General features: G+C 39.5%; 1 protein-coding gene across 1 annotated transcript; it reads left to right on the forward strand.

Moving 5' to 3' along the window:
• The first annotated feature begins 4,564 nt into the window (after positions 1 to 4,564).
• Positions 4,565 to 17,196, forward strand: STYX (serine/threonine/tyrosine interacting protein). The gene is made up of 11 exons (XM_009701808.1): positions 4,565 to 4,594; positions 8,531 to 8,563; positions 9,414 to 9,467; positions 10,564 to 10,661; positions 11,321 to 11,381; positions 13,426 to 13,462; positions 14,034 to 14,073; positions 14,153 to 14,203; positions 14,823 to 14,895; positions 15,881 to 15,974; positions 16,697 to 17,196. The coding sequence occupies exons 2-11, from the start codon at positions 8,546 to 8,548 to the stop codon at positions 16,768 to 16,770; spliced, it is 600 nt and encodes a 199-aa protein (XP_009700110.1). The 5' UTR covers positions 4,565 to 4,594; positions 8,531 to 8,545; the 3' UTR covers positions 16,771 to 17,196.
• The last annotated feature ends 67 nt before the right edge of the window (positions 17,197 to 17,263 follow it).

Here is a 17,263-nt window from a genome sequence, read left to right on the forward strand (position 1 = left end):
CAAAGTGTAGTTATTCATGGAAAGCTGAAGATCATCCTTCATCTTCATCTTCACAGCTGAAGATGTGTGTTGCAGTGAGGAGTACTCTCTGATATTATTTCAGGAAGTTGGTTCTGTATAGTTTAATGCTGTCTTGGTAGATTTGATTTCAAGGTACTGTGGTGGGGGGAAGGGGAGAAGAGAGAGCTTGGGAATCCCTGGTTTACTTCCTCACGTAGGCTGCTCAAGAGTAAGTGTAATTTTGTGGTCATGTTGAGGCAATCTAACTGCCAGCTCCCTTCTCCCGGCTGACACTACTAACCGTGTGACAGCTTCAATAATAGTAATAAAAAAAAAAGGGCCAAATCAGTGAGCTGATCTGGTTGAGTGCACAGCTTCACACTCCCTGGTGCTGGCACAAGGAAAAGTCGGAGGGCGGGCGAGGCTATCTGTTGAGGGGGTGACAGCAGCCTGCGGTTGGATTGACTTAGGCTGCAGAAATGTGGTCTAGATAAATAAGTCTGTTTTCTGGCCTGTAAATTGTTTGCAATATCCCTAATCCATACATAGTATTACAAATTGCAGGATTGTTAAACTATTGATACTTTCTGGAGCTTGTGAAATGCCACGTTAAGAAATGCTGGTGCTATTTCCCTGCTGGAGAGAGTTGTGTCTTTGCATTCCCAATTGATACCATCGCACCAGTTGACAGACCAGAAGTTTGTTCTTCTGAGTACCCTTAGTGACATGTGTCACTTTGCTGCAGTTTGTGTGTATTTAAAGTTCACTCAGGTGGTGAAACCATGTTTATTATAGGTCAAGCACAGACAGGTATTTGCAAGCGTCTGCTGGACTTCGGTACAACCGTGTGTCAGTGCTGGCTTGTGGTCCTTCCTCTCGTCCGCTCTCATGTGCTGGCTGCAGTCTGGGTGAATTGTCCGGTTCTGTCAGATGAGCTAATGAAGTCTGGGATAAACCAGCTTCCGTCTTTCCCTGGGGAGTCTGTGGCAGTTAAAAGCTGAACTCCTTTTCACAGGTCCTTCTGCCATCTGAGTGTGTTCTACATTTAATTTTTGGATATTCAACGTGTAACTCGCCATTCTTGCAAAGCTTTTCTGGTTTCTGCCGTGAGTGTCTGTAAACTGTACATGTTCTTTTACAGATTGGTAATAGTGAATATGTCAAAGTCTTATGAGTAATAGTGATCGTACGTAGCATGGAAACCATTTCTAAGCTTAGCTTTATATGTCTTTTTCTAAAATTGGCACATTTTTCCAAGATTAGGTCTCAAACTTTCTTAAATTTGAAGTTCTGGTTTTTTTCTTTTCCCCAGTATAAACATGTGTGACTGAAGACCTGTTAAAAGAGGGTCAGATTAACAGCAGGTAGTGCATGCTGACGTATTAGTACTGAGACATCTTGGCACTTTTGGAAAGACGGTAAATAAGGACTGGAATAATACAAGGAATTTAATGGAAATTATTTTCCCATTAAATTTTAAACAACAACAACAAAAGAATAGTGCTAGGATATATGTAATGGGAACACAGCAATAATTACTAGTTCGTTTCTTTGTTAAAGCATTAGCATATTTGCTTGCAAGCAGGCTGAGTAAACTAGTATTCATGATGTATTTAGAATTTTTTTAGGACTCTCCATGGGTTTTGTAATGGAATTATCAGCTTATTGACTAAACAGTCATATTTGCCTTTTTATTATGTGTAAAAACTGAGCTCTGTTTAGCACACGGTTTTTGAAGAAATTTACATTTCTTGACAGCTGTATTTAGTCTGAAATGCTAATGTCTTTTTGACTGCCTTTTTTTTAACTTTGCAGTAGTGCAGTCCATCTAAAGGTGGGACAAATTTCTTGAACTTTTTTACGCTTTTGATAGGAAACACAAATAACCCCCTTAAACATAGTGATTTCCCTCCTTTACAAACTCTTTAAAATAAGTAGGAAGCCTGTATTACAATATTTATTTTACCTCCCCACGTAATAGAGCAAAAAAAATTTAAAACAAATGCTATGTTATGCTGGGAAATGTAAATCAGGTGACAGATTTTGATCGTAACTCTGTGGGATACTACCGGACTACTTTGCATATATCAAAAAAAGTGCAGTGCGGCAGCTGAAGTTGAATGGTTTTGTCAGTCGTGATTAACTTTTATGCCTTGCATCCGTGGGAAGCCTCTTGAAATGCATAGGCATCCACACAGATGTGAAAATGGCTCACCACTGGAGCAGTTTGTACAACTGGGGGCTTAAAGCATGGGGGTTTTTGATCTGAATGAAGATTGTAAAGACACCTGTACGTTCCTTGGCTGTCTCTATATAGCCCAACTTGCTAGGCTGTAGTTAAAAAAAAAAAAAAGCATGAAAAAGGACATACTTGCACCAATATAAACAGCACTAATAATTGAATACAATTTTTCCTTTACTAGTAAAACTTGTTCGTTAGTGCTTATTCTACAGATTCTTTGTAACGAGTGAATCATCGACACCTTTTATTGTGGTGGGTAGAAATGCCATGGGGTGAATGCAGGAGAAATACTACTAAAAAAAATTCAGATGAGCCTCAGCTTCTGTGCGAGTCTGTTTAAAAAGAAAATAATACCAAAAATGTGGCAGTCCTGCCACTTAGCTGTGTGCTTCATATAAGCTGAAGAGTTCTGCCTTCACTGCTTTGTCCTGCTTTCGTAAAAGCCCGTGCAGATGATTCTGTGAGCAAACTCGTATTTGAGAAGCTAGCGGAGGTGTTTTTTGGACCAATGTTACAGAATGGGACAAATAAACATTTGTTTCTCATCTACATTATGTTTCTACTTTCCATATAGTTGCCTTAGTCTACCTTTTATCCTTTTCTATGGCTTGTGTTTCTCTTTGCTAAAATAACCTCTATTTTCCTGTTGTACACTATGTCCTTCCTCTGTGGCTTCTGTCATTCCCACCTGCTATTGTTTTTCCTCTCTGCTTTCCTGCTTTTGTATTCCTGTGTATTTTCAAAAGCAATAATGTCTGTGTGATGAGGGCTTCCTGTTGTCCGAGTACCCTTTACAAATACACAGAAAACACTGTTAAACACTGCTTCCCAGCCCGTGTTTACCATTTTTGAGACCGACCCAAGTGGGCTCTGTGACCGAGTGGGGACTTGCTGTTACAACAAAGCCCATCTAATAGCTGGCTTTGCTAAAAAGTGGCTTTACCCGTCCTGCCAACCATCCAGTGCTGTCACCGTTTTTGTCCCAATGCTTATCTGACCTGTGATGACCTAGAGCAGGGAGCTTAGTTAGTAGACAACCAGCTTTGCTAAAAAAGCTGTTAGTTTTGGGTCGTTATAGTTTCCTGAGCGGGGTGACCGTAGGATTAAACGGCTGGGCAGGGGTGGGAATGTAACCTCACCCTTTAACCAGCCGCTGCTTTGGGTTAGCAGTACTGTCAAAGCCTTCCTTAACCTCGTTAGTATAGCTCTGTTCTGGTTAGTGGCACGCCCGCATCCTGAGTGAACAAAAAGACTGGGTTTAATTTTTTATATACTTGCACTAGGACTTCTACCTGGAAAAAAGAAAGATACATAGATATATTTAGCCCTGAAGTGATCAGGCAGTTGGACTGAATCATCATTGTAGGTCCCTTCCAACTGAAATAATTCTATATATATATAAAAATACATACATATTAAATGCTTCTAACTGGAATAACTGCCCAAGAACATGAAGCATGACTGAAACTGAAGACACAGCCTTTCATTTCATTTTTATTTGTAGCTGATTTTGAGGCCCTTAAAGTGGCATGCTTCACAGTGATAGATGTGACAGGTTTCAGTAATATGCAAATATTTTTCTTGAATATGTTTTCAGTACTTCATTTAATTTGTCTCATTAAAAGATGGCGAATGAGTATGCTCTATTACTACTTTAGCATTACATGATTTCTTTTGACAACTCTTTGTTCCATTTTACAAAGACCACTGGTGTAACTAGCTTTATTTTTGTGTAGATCTTTAATGATAACATCCCCTCCTTTTGTTGGATTGTATCACCTGGGAGTTTTTTTCAAAATGTTGTCTAAAATACTTCCAAAACCAAGATGTGATCTCATTTCATTGTGTAAATTAGACTTACAACTGCCTCAGAATTACGCATAAAGCTTTTTTGTTAAGATAATCGTTAAGGGATCGGGACTCATCCACAGTCCAAGCTGTAGCCTCCTAAGGGGGGGTGATAGTCAGCAGTAAATACAATCGTGCACTCTGACTGTTCTGATATAACGCTGTTAGGCTGTAATTTTAATTTCCTGTACAGAGTGGTCCAAAGTTACAGCCAAGAGATCAGTTGGACAGAGCAGATGAAGGAACTGAAGCAGATCAGCAGAACACGTGGCTGTCATTGCCGTAACAGTTGCCTTCAGCTTTGATTTCACAACTTGTGGAAGAATGTTGTACCAGGTTTGGAGGAGAGACTTTGAGTGTTACAGCTTATATGCTAGACAGGGAAACAAATTTAGGCAAGAGGATTCTGACAGCCCTAGATTTTTGAAGTATACAAGGAACGATCAATCATGCGGAAGTCTTGTTGTGATCAGTTGCGATGGGAAGAGAAATCTGTACAGAGAGGTAAGGGATGCTATTAATCAGCAACAAAAGAGCTGTCTGAGTGTTGGAAAAGGGTCAGAAACCTGGAGTGGTCAGGAAAGTTTTACTGGGAGTTGCGTGTAGCTTTTCAAAAGGACTTGCGTAATGGTCTTGAAAGCAGGGAGAGGCGTTGCAGGTGGTGGCTGATGCCCAGTGATGCTGAGCAGATAAGGAGCAGCAGCTAAAATCTAGAAAAGATACTTCTTGATGTTGGGCTCTCTTTCTTTAAACTACCGATTTGATTTATTTTACTGGTGTTTTTTTCAGCACCTTTGAGAGCTTCTCCCTTCATCTAGGGCAGTCTGTGGTTTGCAGGCTCTACTAATTACAAGGCAGCAGGAGTTTAACCATAATAATGAAAGTGCAGTACTGCGGATTGCCTTTCAACCAAAGCTGAGCTTTGGCGAAGACCGACTAGAATATACCTTTTATATGTGAAAATCAGATGGGTCTTCAGACTTAACCTGTTGGTTAGGGAGCAGTTAAGTTATATCACGTATATCCATTTCACTACATTCCTTCTGGTGAGGCATATGCAGATTGCATAAGGTATATTGTGGTGTTGCATTTAAAAACCGCAGTCTTTGCTTTTGTGCAGATCTTGGGCATAGACAAGCCTCAATGTCAGGGCTGTTAAAGTAATTAAAAAATTCATGATAGGAATTTTATATTAAGCCCTAGCCAAGGTCACTCTTTCAGGAAGAAGTGCACACGTACATGCATTTGCACATGTCAATATGAGGTGTCAGGTTTTTTGTCATTAAACTGTTCTTCTAAAGAAGATCAAGTATAGCTATGGCAAAATATTGACAAAATAACCGTAACTGTTGGCAGAATAACTCTTGATGTAGCTTGGATATTGGTTCCCAAGAAGCTCTTTGTAGTGTAGACAAATGTTGCCTATTCGTTCATATCTTCAGTTTATTTCAGCTAGAGGTTGGCTGTAGATGGGGAAGGGAGGGCTTGGAAGTGTGCTTTATTCCCTTTTCTCTTGCTAGTTGCTCTATTCTGGGACAGTAGTTGAAGTGCTTTGGATAGTCCTTGCCGTTTAATTTGTGCAAATACAAAATACAGAGGGTATGTGCTGTGAACACCCTCAGCAAAACAGCTGGGGTATCTTTTAAACTTGTCCATCAGTGAATCAGTCTAGTTTGGGAATATCTCTCAGAAGTAAGTGGCTCCTCTTGAAAACTTTGGCGTGGTGGGGGTTATTTTTTGCGTTCCTTCTCTTTACTTTTGCGAGTACTAAAGATCGCGTCTTCCAGTGAGCTGTCACTTATTCTGTAGAACCTACCAAATACTTAGCAGCAAGGAGTGCTGTTACTCTGTCCAGCTCTGGCATCATCAGTTGTTTTCTTAGCAAAAATTCTTGTATTTGGTTTGATAAAAAGAGAAACGTTCAGTTGTTATTTGTCTGCTGGGTGCTTCAGACAGTGTGGGAAACACGGTTGATGAATGAATTCCTTAAAATGAGACCTCTGCTTGGGTTCAGTCTACATTAATAGATTTTTTTTTTTACATAATTTTGTGTAACATTTGAATAATCTTGCGTTGTTAGCTTTAAAAGCCTTGAAGGACTGTCAGGCAATCACTAGAATCACTCTTTCAGTAGTTTGTGTACTTGTCTCAGATTAAATGTTTTCTTCATACATCACCTTTCAGATATTTATTCTGCAGACTAATTCCCATTGGAGACTGTGTCTCTTTGGGTTCTTGAAGAACATTGAAGACTAATGTCTGGAGCCAACGCTGACATTTTGTTCTTGTTCAGAACATCTGTGGCATCTGTTGTCTTTTGGGTTTTGGTTTCCTTTGGACGGTATATCGCTAAATTCCTGCCTACTTATTTTCCACAGTTTACAGCTGTTGGACTAACACAACTTCCTGCTTCTAATGCATTTGAAAGGAATATTTGTAATGTATTGTTAAGTCCTCTTGGCCAAACTAGTGATGGATTTGTGTTTTCATTACACTCTAGGTTAAGACTTTTAAATTCTACAAATACGCTAATAAACCCACTTAAGTACTTGTATACTCCTGGCATATAGCTTAAGCTTTTCAGAGTTTATTACTCCTACTATTGTTTTTATACTTGGACAAAACTGGGGTTTTCTTGTGTTTTGATGAGTGAATTATGCTTTTGTATATGCAGTGAGACAACAGGGTTATGCTAAAACACTCTTAGGTCAATCTTCAAAGGCTACAGTTCTGTAAATACCATCCTTTTGTCAGAGGATTTCTACTTTCTACTACCAGGAGCTTCTATTATTACAGCTGGAACATGCAGAAATAATTTAACTACCTCTCTGTGTCTTTAGCAAAGACCATTTCAGTACATTTTATTTCCCTGTTTGTACTACCGTTTTAGGTAGTATTCAAAGAATTGTTTTGAGTGGCTTAATGTTTGTTTGTTTTCTTAGAAATGCTGTCCCAGATTCAATTCAAGTGGTTTCCAGAATAACTTTACTGATACTAAAATCCTTTCTAATTCCACTACCAAGAGCTAGCAAAACCTCATTGTGTAACTGTGTGTGTGTCTAGGGGAAGCGCTGGATTTTTCTTCTGTGTTTTAGTAAAAAGAGGGTTAATGTGAATTTGATGCTACCGGTACAACTGCAGGTGCTACGGTGGGCAATGCTGCGGTTTAAGGGCCCGAGTCTTTCTTGGTATAATCCTGACCTCGCTTCAGAGGTGGAATATTTAGAGTTTAACTTTCTTAGAGTTTTGAGGAGATTGGAACATCACAAGAACGACATATGGCAAAGTTTTTTCTTAGCTGCCAATGTGTGTGGAGCAAACAACAAAGTTATGTAAATAAATGTATGCAGTCTATTTGATTTGATATGCTTGATTATTTAGTGGTTTTTTTTCCCTCCAGTTGGTAACTGTGATCTCAGATACAACTCCTTCATGTGTGAGGGTCAAAGAATGAGTAAGAGCCTGTTAATAGAGGACAGTGGGAGTTGTAAGGAAGGAAGGACAGGAATAGAGTCTGCCTGAGCATTTTTCTGTTCAGCTTTGGCAGTTCTGTAAAATGGAGCGAAGGATGAAAATGTTGACCCTGGCATTTGGTGTGGGCAGTTCTGGTGGATTGAGTTGGATGGTAGTAAATAGTCAGCTAGGAAGGTGTGGTTCCTGAGTGGTGAACCCTCACAAATTTGAGGGTCTGAGATTCTGTGGAAGGCTGTGATGTGCTAGCTGTAAATTAACTGGCGAGGAGTATCATGTCCTTGTGGGTGAACACAAGCGTATGTGTGTACTGTGTGAGGATCCTTCCCGGTGTAACTGTCTAGGATGGAGAAAAGTGGAGATTGACTTCAATGGCTTGCTGTGTTCATGGAGAACAGAAGCTTCTAGAATTGTTAAAGCTAAATCCTGAATATTCAAAATAAAGTTAGTTTGAATATGTTAGGTGAGGCAGTGTAGATTAAGGGAGTTGCCTGCTATACCTGTTATCTTCTAACTGTTTTTTCAGTGGCTGTAGGAATGTACCAGTCAAAGGAATTATTTTTTTTTTCTTTTTTCCTTCTGTGGCTAGTATGGAATGTTCTAAAGCTGTTTTCCTTTTTCTTTTTTCTCCTCCCCACTCTTGATAGAAATTTCTGAGCGGAAAGCTGAGGTGTGGATGTACAATACACGGGCTATTCTGCATAGGCTTCATCACTGATGATGTATAGTACTTGAGGTTTCTTCACACCAGCTTTCAAAATAGTGTTCCCTGCACTTAAGTGTTACTGGTATCCATGTGGAGAGTTAGCAGTAAACGTAAGCAATGTGCCTGTTGCGTAGCAGGTAGCTTCTACAATCTGCAAAAATAGATTTTTGAATCTTTTTATATAACATGCATGTACAGATGTCTGCCTGAATGTGTTTTTCCCTTTGTGTGTATATGTAATTATTTTCTATTTTATTTTTAAGGATTGGACCTATCCCATGAGGAGAGAGATGCAGGTATGACACACTTTTCATTTACCATTTGAGTCAAAACCCGTGGTGTTTTCAGTAAGAAAAAGAAAATGCCCTACAAAAGAGCTGGTATCAAAATCAGTCTTTAGGGGCAAAGTGTCAGGCAGCTCCATGGTGTGAGGACCGCCAGCTTAAAGTGCAGATGTGCTTGGATCTTTGGTGTGCAAGTACTGAAAAAAAATAATTGTGCCCTTTTGTTCTTCAAAATCCCCAAAATACTACATTTTTTTGTCTTTGAATGTTTTTAGGAGATGATTGCTAAAAATGTATTGGGGCTTTGCTTTTTAACTTAAATTTGGTTGGAAGTAAGTGTTCTCAAGTAGGATGGACAATTAAAATTTTTTTACCATGGTGTCGGCCAATTTTTTTGCACAAGATAAGATCTACAGACCTACATGTCTTTATTGGTGGGGAGATAAATGGTTAAAAATTGATATTTTCCTACTACTAGGACAAAGCTAGAAGACTTACCATGCGTGTATCTTTTTCCATGAGAGCGATTTGGAATTAATTACAAGACACGATTATATACAAAGTTAGAGTTCCCTTCATTTGATCTGGGGCTGGGTAAGATGCAGTAATCAAACTGGAACTTAGTCCAAATAAAGGACTTGATTCCTGTTCCAAAACAAGATCTCCTGCACAAAGATCATGTTTCTTTTATCGTGCCAAACTGATTTTTTTTTTCCCCTTGTCCTGTTATAAACGACACTTGATAAGACATCTCTCTAATATGTAAATTACTTGTTTTCCTGGCCATAATCGAAGTTGAGTGCAATATATTATTTCAGATAATTTTGAGTTGGTATTAAATGTCTGTTCTTCTACCTCCTAGGAAATTTTACCTGGGTTATTTTTAGGCCCGTATTCTTCAGCTATGAAAAGCAAGGTATGATTTTCTGAATAGTGTCTCGTAAAGGAACTTTGCTGTGGTGATTTGATTTCTTACTGTGGCGGTATGTGTTATCTATATAGGTGTAAATTTGGTTGCAGTTCTGAACTGGAACATGAAAAATGCCGGAGTAGAAATAATACATGATGCGTTTATGGGATGGTCCTTTTAGCCTGCAGGATTATCTGACTGGGGCCGGTGTCGATGCCTCTCCTTTCCAGAGTGAATCTGAACTGCTGCCTCAGGCATATGCTGGAGCAGTTGACACTTAAGACTGCGTTTTCCTTAATCTTGTGAGCTAAAGGGTTACTTCAGGAGAAAAATGAAAAAAGAGCCCCAATTCAATTGTTTCATGTGCCTTGAAGTTCTGTGTGTTTTCATACACACGCACACACACACGCTCTCTCAATTCAGCTAGTCAGCTTTACCTACTCCTTACAAACCAGAGAAAAGTGCAAGTTTGAAGTGACTTGCAGTGAGCGTTCATGTGTGAGTTTTATAGTTAAGCTTGAATATAATTTTTCTTATAAAAAGGTAAACCGTTCGAGATGTGCACATTCCCCATAAGGCATTCTATTTGCTTTGCTAAAGTGTTGCAACACAAATCAGACCTGGGAACTTGCACATATGCAGTATAAATAAGGTAAACTGCATCTACAATAAAGTCAAGCAGTGCTAAGACAAAGCTTGTATCTGCAAATTTACCTCCTAGTTTAAATGATCTCACTTTCAATGGTCTGATTCCAGCAAGAATCCAATGCTAGCTGAAAATTACTACATCATGTAGGGACTTGCAGATTCAGGCAAAAAGTGAAAGGTGGGCAGAGACAAACAAGTTTGTTGAATGCCGCCTTTACTGCCTGTTCTTTGTCATCATTGTTAGGAATGCTTTTTCTTGCAGCTCCTAATGGTTGTGGTTTGTCTTTTTGAAAGACATCTTTTACACTATGCTTTGAATATTAGAAAACTAGCTCTGATTTTCCTTGAGGACCTGATATAGCCCTATTGTGTGTTTTAAGTATAGCTTTTCTCTTTATTACTGTGTAATAGATGGATTCTGTAACTTAAAAGTGTCTCTTTTCTTTTTCCACAGCTACCTATACTTCAGAAACATGGAATAACCCATGTAATATGCATACGGCAAAACATTGAAGCAAATTTTATTAAACCAAACTTCCAACAGTTATTTAGGTGAGAAATGATCAAGATATTTTTGTGTTAGTGTTCTTTCCAAATATTTTCACATTGTCAAAACTATTTGGAACATGTGCTAAGGTGTAGAAAGACTCTTAAATCCAAACCATAAAGTTTGTTTATTCTGCCAAACTCTAGACATCGGCAGGCCTGCAAAGGAGAAGTATCCATTAGTTTGCGGTAACTGTCTTCAGTTTTAAAGTTGTTAGTTCTGAGTACAGTTTGTCCTGCTGCTAAAACATTTGAAGTAACTTAATCAAGATATGTGTACCTCTGAAAAAGTTGCATAGAGCTCCAGAAAAGAGCACTGGCCCATGTTTACAAACTGATGGGGAGCATGCGAGTATGTGGTACCCTGCTTTCAAACAAAGTTCAGTCACCCGTAGCATAGCATTTGTGAATTTCTTCCACTCTGAGAGGTGAATTTTGTCAGGGGATGTTGGAGAAGGTTCCTTACTTGCTTTCTCATAAGGACTGCTCCAGAGGTTGCTTGATCGCAGAAGTTTTGGAGCTCAGACCAGAAAGTAAAGCCAGGAGGGTAGTGCTGGCTTCCTTCTGCAGGTTTGAGTATCGTAGTGGGGTTGAATCAGCTGTACGTGTACTGGTGTCAGCAACTCAGTGTTACTGTGTACTCACAGCAACTGTTTTCATTGTAGGTATTTAGTCTTGGATATTGCAGATAATCCAGTTGAGAATATAATACGATTTTTCCCTATGGTAAGTACTTGTGTGTTAATGTGAATGGATTGGGAATGGACTTGCCCAGTAAGAGTTTTCTGAACTAACAGATACCAGTTTCAAATTTGCGCTACCCAGCCTGAGTCACCTGGAAGGGCTGTGACCTTGTTATTGCCACTTTAGTAAGTGTAGCTAACTCCTTTTTATGAGCATAGAAACTGAGGCAGAGTTGTAAGAGCTATATCTTATTATGGTCTCAAAAAAAAAAAAGGGGGAAAAAAAGAAGACTGGTCTCAAAACAAAGAAATCAAGTCATGGGAGAATGCTAGAGAACTTGGCCAGTAGCAAACTTATTTTTTGAGCCCAAGAGTATTTACATCTCTTGCATCAAACACTAAAACAAATTGAACAGAAAATAGTAACCAATTGGTGTAACTAAGTTTTACAGCATCATTATAAACATGTTTACTGTAGAGGAATTAAAAAGTAACTTTTCAGTTAAACAGTACCCATTACATACTGACCTTTGGAAATAGCATAAACCCTTAGTTTGGAGTTATGGTTTTGTATCCTTTTTTTAGGTTACTTTGCAACAGAGCAAAAAGAGTTGTCAGTTCTGCTCCCCCCCCCAAAAAAAAAAAACACCTCCACCAGAAAGCTCTTCCCTGTATATGGCATATATGGCAGAGATGATTGTATTTTTGCAGAACAAGGTGGCAAATTTGGCAATGGCTTGCAGCTTTTCTAAAATATCATAGAACGGTTTGGGTTGGAAGGGACCTTAAAGACCATCTGGTTCCAACCCCCTGCCATGGGCAGGGACACCTTCCACCAGACCAGGTTGCTCCAAGCCCCGTCCCACCTGGCCCTCAACACTTCCAGGGATGGGGCAGCCACAGCTTCTCTGGGCAACTTGTGCCACTGCCTCACCACCCTCACCGGGAAGAATTTTTTCCTGATCTCTCATCTAAATCTCCCCTCTTCCAGTTTAAAGCCATTGTCCCTTGTCCCGTCACTCCCTGCCCTTGTCACAAGTCCCTCCCCAGCTTTCTTGTCGGCCCCTTTAGGTACGGGAAGACTGCTCTAAGGTCTGCCTGGAGCTGCACAACCCCAACTCTCTCAGCCTGTCCTCACAGCAGAGGTGCTCCAGCCCTCGGATCGTCTCCGTGGCCTCCTCTGGACTAGCTCCAGCAGGTCCATGTCCTTCTGGTGCTGAGGACCCCAGAGCTGAAGGCAGGACTGCAGAGGGGTCTCACCAGAGCGGAGCAAAGGGGCAGAATCCCCTCCCTCGACCTGCTGGCCACGCTGCTTGGGATGCAGCCTGGGAGACAGTTGGCTTTCTGGGCTGCCAGTGCACATGGCTGGGTTGTGTTGAGCTCCTCATCAATGCAAGTCCTTCTCCTCAGGAAAGAGGATATCATATAATGCCATTTGATCAAACAACGTCCTTTGTGAATCTCACAGTTACTGACATCTTAGTAGCTCTGTGTTGGTATATTTTTAAGAGTCTAGTCTGAGTTTTCCCTGCAATGAATTACTTAGCTTTTGCTTTTCATCTAATCAGCTGTTTCAACCTGGCAGTATTCCGCAGACCTCGCTACATCACATCTTGCCTTGTAGTTTGATTAGACCTACTTTTATAACTGAAGATATTGTTGGAGAACTTCTAGGAAGACACAGATGTCAGTAGAGTAGTCCAGGCCATATTGCTGTTGCTGTCTGTGGGTTTTTGTTTGTGGTTTTCTTTTTTCCCCAAAAACTGTTAAGCAAAGATGCTTGGAAGTTACTTTTATTATAGTGGCATAAGAGATGACATAATGATTGTAAAAGGCACACATACTGGATTTTTATGCATTTTTGTTTCTGGCTTTGCACTAGTTTTTCCACTAACTTTAGGGATAGTTAAAAGTACAGAAGAAATATAAATGTCCAGTTGAAGTGATGTCCAAGTCTGTATAAACAGAGTGCCTTATTGTTGCTGTGTACAAAAACTGATAAAAAACTCTACCAAATTTAAATGCAAGTAGCGGTAACATAAAATAATCTGAAACATTGATTCTTGTAATTTTTTGTTTCTTTTTAGACTAAAGAGTTTATTGATGGAAGTTTACAAAGTGGAGGTAAAATAATAACTTTTTCCTTCATTTACTAACACGTTGTTAAAGCCTTAAAACTAACTTAGTGGTAGGTATTAGAGGCTCTTAAGTATGAGGTTTTCTTAAATTTGGGGGTTTATTGTGCCTGACTTGAACTATATTATACAAGTATAGACCTAAGTGTTCTTTCCTTTTGCCTCTGACTGGGAAAGAAACTTCTTTGTATATCTGGGGTTTTTTTTTCCACTTTAAACACAACTGTGTTCTGTGCATGGCTGAGTTTTTTGGTTGTTTTTTTTTTTTTTTGTCCCTCTCCAATGTAGGGCCTTAAATCTGCATTGTAGTTCTGGAATGCAGATTCTGTTACTCAAAATCCTTAGAGGAGCATGAATCCATGCTTCTGTATTCCAGGGCAGTAATGGACAGAATGTAGTTAGTAATCTAGAGTGAAGTAAGACACCCCTATTATTCTTAGGATGTACCTTGCTACTATGTAGTTCTCCATGACAAGGAAAAACTACATTTCAAAGAATTTTCTTCAGTCTGTACAAGTATGGTTGGTTGGGATGTTTTTTGTTTTGTTTTCCCTTCTTAGGAAAAGTTCTTGTCCATGGAAACGCAGGGATTTCTAGAAGGTAGGAAACTATCCATCCTGCTTACTAATATTTTTAAACAATGGAAATATATTTTACTAATTTTGTTGTTTCTTTTCAGTGCTGCCTTAGTTATTGCGTACATAATGGAAACATTTGGGGTGAAGTACAGGTAAGAACAGAGCAGGGTCATGTAGTTAACCCTTTGTCTGAAAAGGCTGAAGCGGGAGAGAGTACTTTAGTACAGATAAGAAGTCTGATATGTCTCTAGGTATTAATTTTTTAATTCAAGTGGTGTAAGTGAATGATAGTTTTGGAGGGAACGTAAACTGTTGTGTATTGACGCATACGCTGATTGTTACCTACTGAGATTGAGTGAAGACTTTACCTGGAGCAGATGATTCCATTTCACTTCACTGCAGGTTTGTTTACATCCTTTCTTTAAGAAGAAGTAGGTACCTCCTGCTAATGGAAACAGGGTACCAGCCTACATAGATTGAGGCCTTCCTGTAAAACTATAGGAGAAGCCCCAAGAGGCTGTTCTAAGTAATGTCTTGAAAACAGGCCAGGAAGCTGAAGACTGGAGGTGGGGGTGGGCAAATAGTATTTTACAACTACTGCTTCCTATTTTGCCCAAACAATTTCAGTTATACACAGGAGTTCTGAGGAGTGTTTGGAGGTTTTGTATTTCCTAAGAACTGATAATCAGAACGAAGTCTTCTGAAACCACAGAGACTTTTGTAATAGTCTGTTTTCCACTGAAGTATTTTTTCTCTCCTTCTCTTTTTAAGGGACGCATTTACTTATGTTCAAGAAAGAAGATTCTGTATTAATCCTAATGCTGGATTTGTTCATCAACTTCAGGTGACTTTTTTTTTTCCTGGTCATAACTCAAAAGCCATTGGATGAATCATCTTTCTGCAAAACAGCTGTTTCTACTTAGGCTTAACATTTACTGTAAAAGTATGCTTCAGGTAAATGTCAGAAGCTATAGTAGAGCTTGGGAGGAAGGTGAGTGGGTACCCTAGTTTATTAGACTTAAGCTTTAGACAAAGCAAATCCGGGAATGGAGGAGAAATAAAAATCCTGTTTTGTGCAATGATTAAGAGGCTCTGAAGCAGCTTAATTGGTGGCTAAGGAAACTGCAAAGTGAGTGTTGTGGCACACATCAGTGATGCTTCTTGACACTTGCATTCATAGGTGGTGACATTCACAAGTCTGCAACAGCAAACAGCGGTATCATGAAGGTGCTTTATCACACTCCAGGAGTCTATTGGGTGAATGGCGGGCAAACATCAGGGCAGTACGTTGAACCAAATTTACAGTCTCTGCTGTTACTCAGTCATCTTGCTGCCAGCCACCTAAGTATCTCCTGAGTTAGGTGTTTGTTTTTTTTTTTTTTTTTTTAAAGTAACTCCTGCAAGTTGTTGTTGTCTAGCACTGAAAGCATGACAGGTCACTAGAACACACCTTCAAGGCCATGTATGGTTTGTCATTGTAACAAATCTCTGAAGCTACTGTATTCTAAGGTTGTTTTGTTTCTGCTGTCTGAATTACCTTCTGGGAGCAACAATGGGTTCTCTGAACATTCTTACAGAATTTTTTTAATGAAAGTTTACTCTCTTCCTTAAAGCCAATTCTTGTCATCCTTTAAATTTTCTTTTGCTCTGTCTTCATGACAGTTTTTGTCATTCACGTCAAAGCAACAAAGAACTCTGCTTCTCTAAAATCTCTGCCTTGCTATACGATACTTTCTGATCATCCTAGTGAACTCTCTGAATTAGTCTTTCTCATCCTTACAAAGCATTATGCCAAATTAATAGCAATATGTATTATTAAACTTTTTCAGGAATATGAAGCCATCTATCTAGCAAAATTAACCATTCAGATGATGTCACCACTGCAGCTGGAGAGATCCCTTTCAGTTCCACCTGGTAGTACAGGTCAGAAGCCTGTCCTGTTGTGTGTGATGTCGCCTGTCTTACCTGGTGTTGTGAGGTGACTTTTGCACTCCCTAAGTAAACCTCCAGCAGCAGTGAATCTCAAACTTTTGGGGAGGGGATGGCTGCAGTTGGCGTGCAAGCTGTGCTCAGACTTCAGTATGCAGTACTTAAATATTCTGCGCTCCTGTGGTTCAACTTTCCTGTGGTGTTGTCTGCGCTTCCAGACCATACTGGAGAAGGGCCGTGCCTCTCTCCGTCCTTCAAAAACCTTGAGCTCCTTAGAGGAATCAAGAGTGACAGGTTGAAAGCAGCCAATGTTTATGACATAATTTCTGCCCTTAAAATTAAGGTAGTTGCTCTGAAAAAAAGTGTTGCTGTGTGTTTAAGGTAACATTTTTTACATGCCCTAATCCTCGTTATCTGTTTAATCATATAGAAGTGTGCCAGTAGCAACCCCTGCTAAAGGTTAGTGAAAATGGAGTTTGGGGGGAGTTGTAAAGAAAGTGCAAAAAATGGTGGATTCTAGGAAATTTCTCTTCCATGTGGAGAAGTGGGAGGGAAGAAGAGTGCTGTCAGCAACTGGCTGTCCAAAACCTGAATGTCTTCAAAGCGTAGAGCCCCTGCAAGAAGACAATAGCAACGGCCCTGTAGTCCTACTCACAGCGATGTATTGTTAGAGCTGATCTTTTCAGATGTATCCTCCTTCCTCTTGCCTTTTTTAGGAAGTTTAAAGCGAATGCATGAAGAGGATGAAGAACTTGGAACCATGCAAGTGGCAGCAGCACAGAACGGATGATATCGGAGGACAGGCACCGTTTGTATTGTGAGATCCTGCCAAGAAAGGTGAAGAAAACTAGGGGAAAAAGAAAATTAATAATGCAAAAAGATGAACACACACGCAGCTTCTTTTCAATTACATGTTGCTTTCAGATGTAAATCTGCCTCTGCAACACACTAAGCATCATTTTTAAGATGTTGGACTTCTTGAATGAATAGATGGCACTGATTGTTTTACTCCTTTTTTACACTTTACAGTTTTATTCTAAACCAAGATTTTTGGACTTGCAAAGAGGTATTATTGCAATAATGCACTTTTCATACTTGAAATTTCTTTATTTGTATGATATAAAGTTATTACTTTAAACAAAATGCAAGCTGGGGGGGTTTGTTTATAAAGTTATTTGTGTAATTTATAACAAGAGACTTTAGTAAAGAAAAAGTTTGCTAAAACTCACCTTGTTCTCAGTATATATTATGGTCATGCTTGTAGAAATGTGCTTTATGAACTG

This window comes from Cariama cristata, unplaced genomic scaffold, assembly GCF_000690535.1.
Source record: "Cariama cristata isolate BGI_N322 unplaced genomic scaffold, ASM69053v1 scaffold38066, whole genome shotgun sequence".
NCBI lineage: Eukaryota > Metazoa > Chordata > Aves > Cariamiformes > Cariamidae > Cariama > Cariama cristata.

Coding starts and splice junctions, on each gene's coding strand:
- STYX (XM_009701808.1), top strand. Junction 11,382..13,425: donor TAATACGATTTTTCCCTATG/GTAAGTACTTGT, acceptor GTTTCTTTTTAG/ACTAAAGAGTTTATTGATGG. Junction 14,896..15,880: donor GATTTGTTCATCAACTTCAG/GTGACTTTTTTT, acceptor AAACTTTTTCAG/GAATATGAAGCCATCTATCT.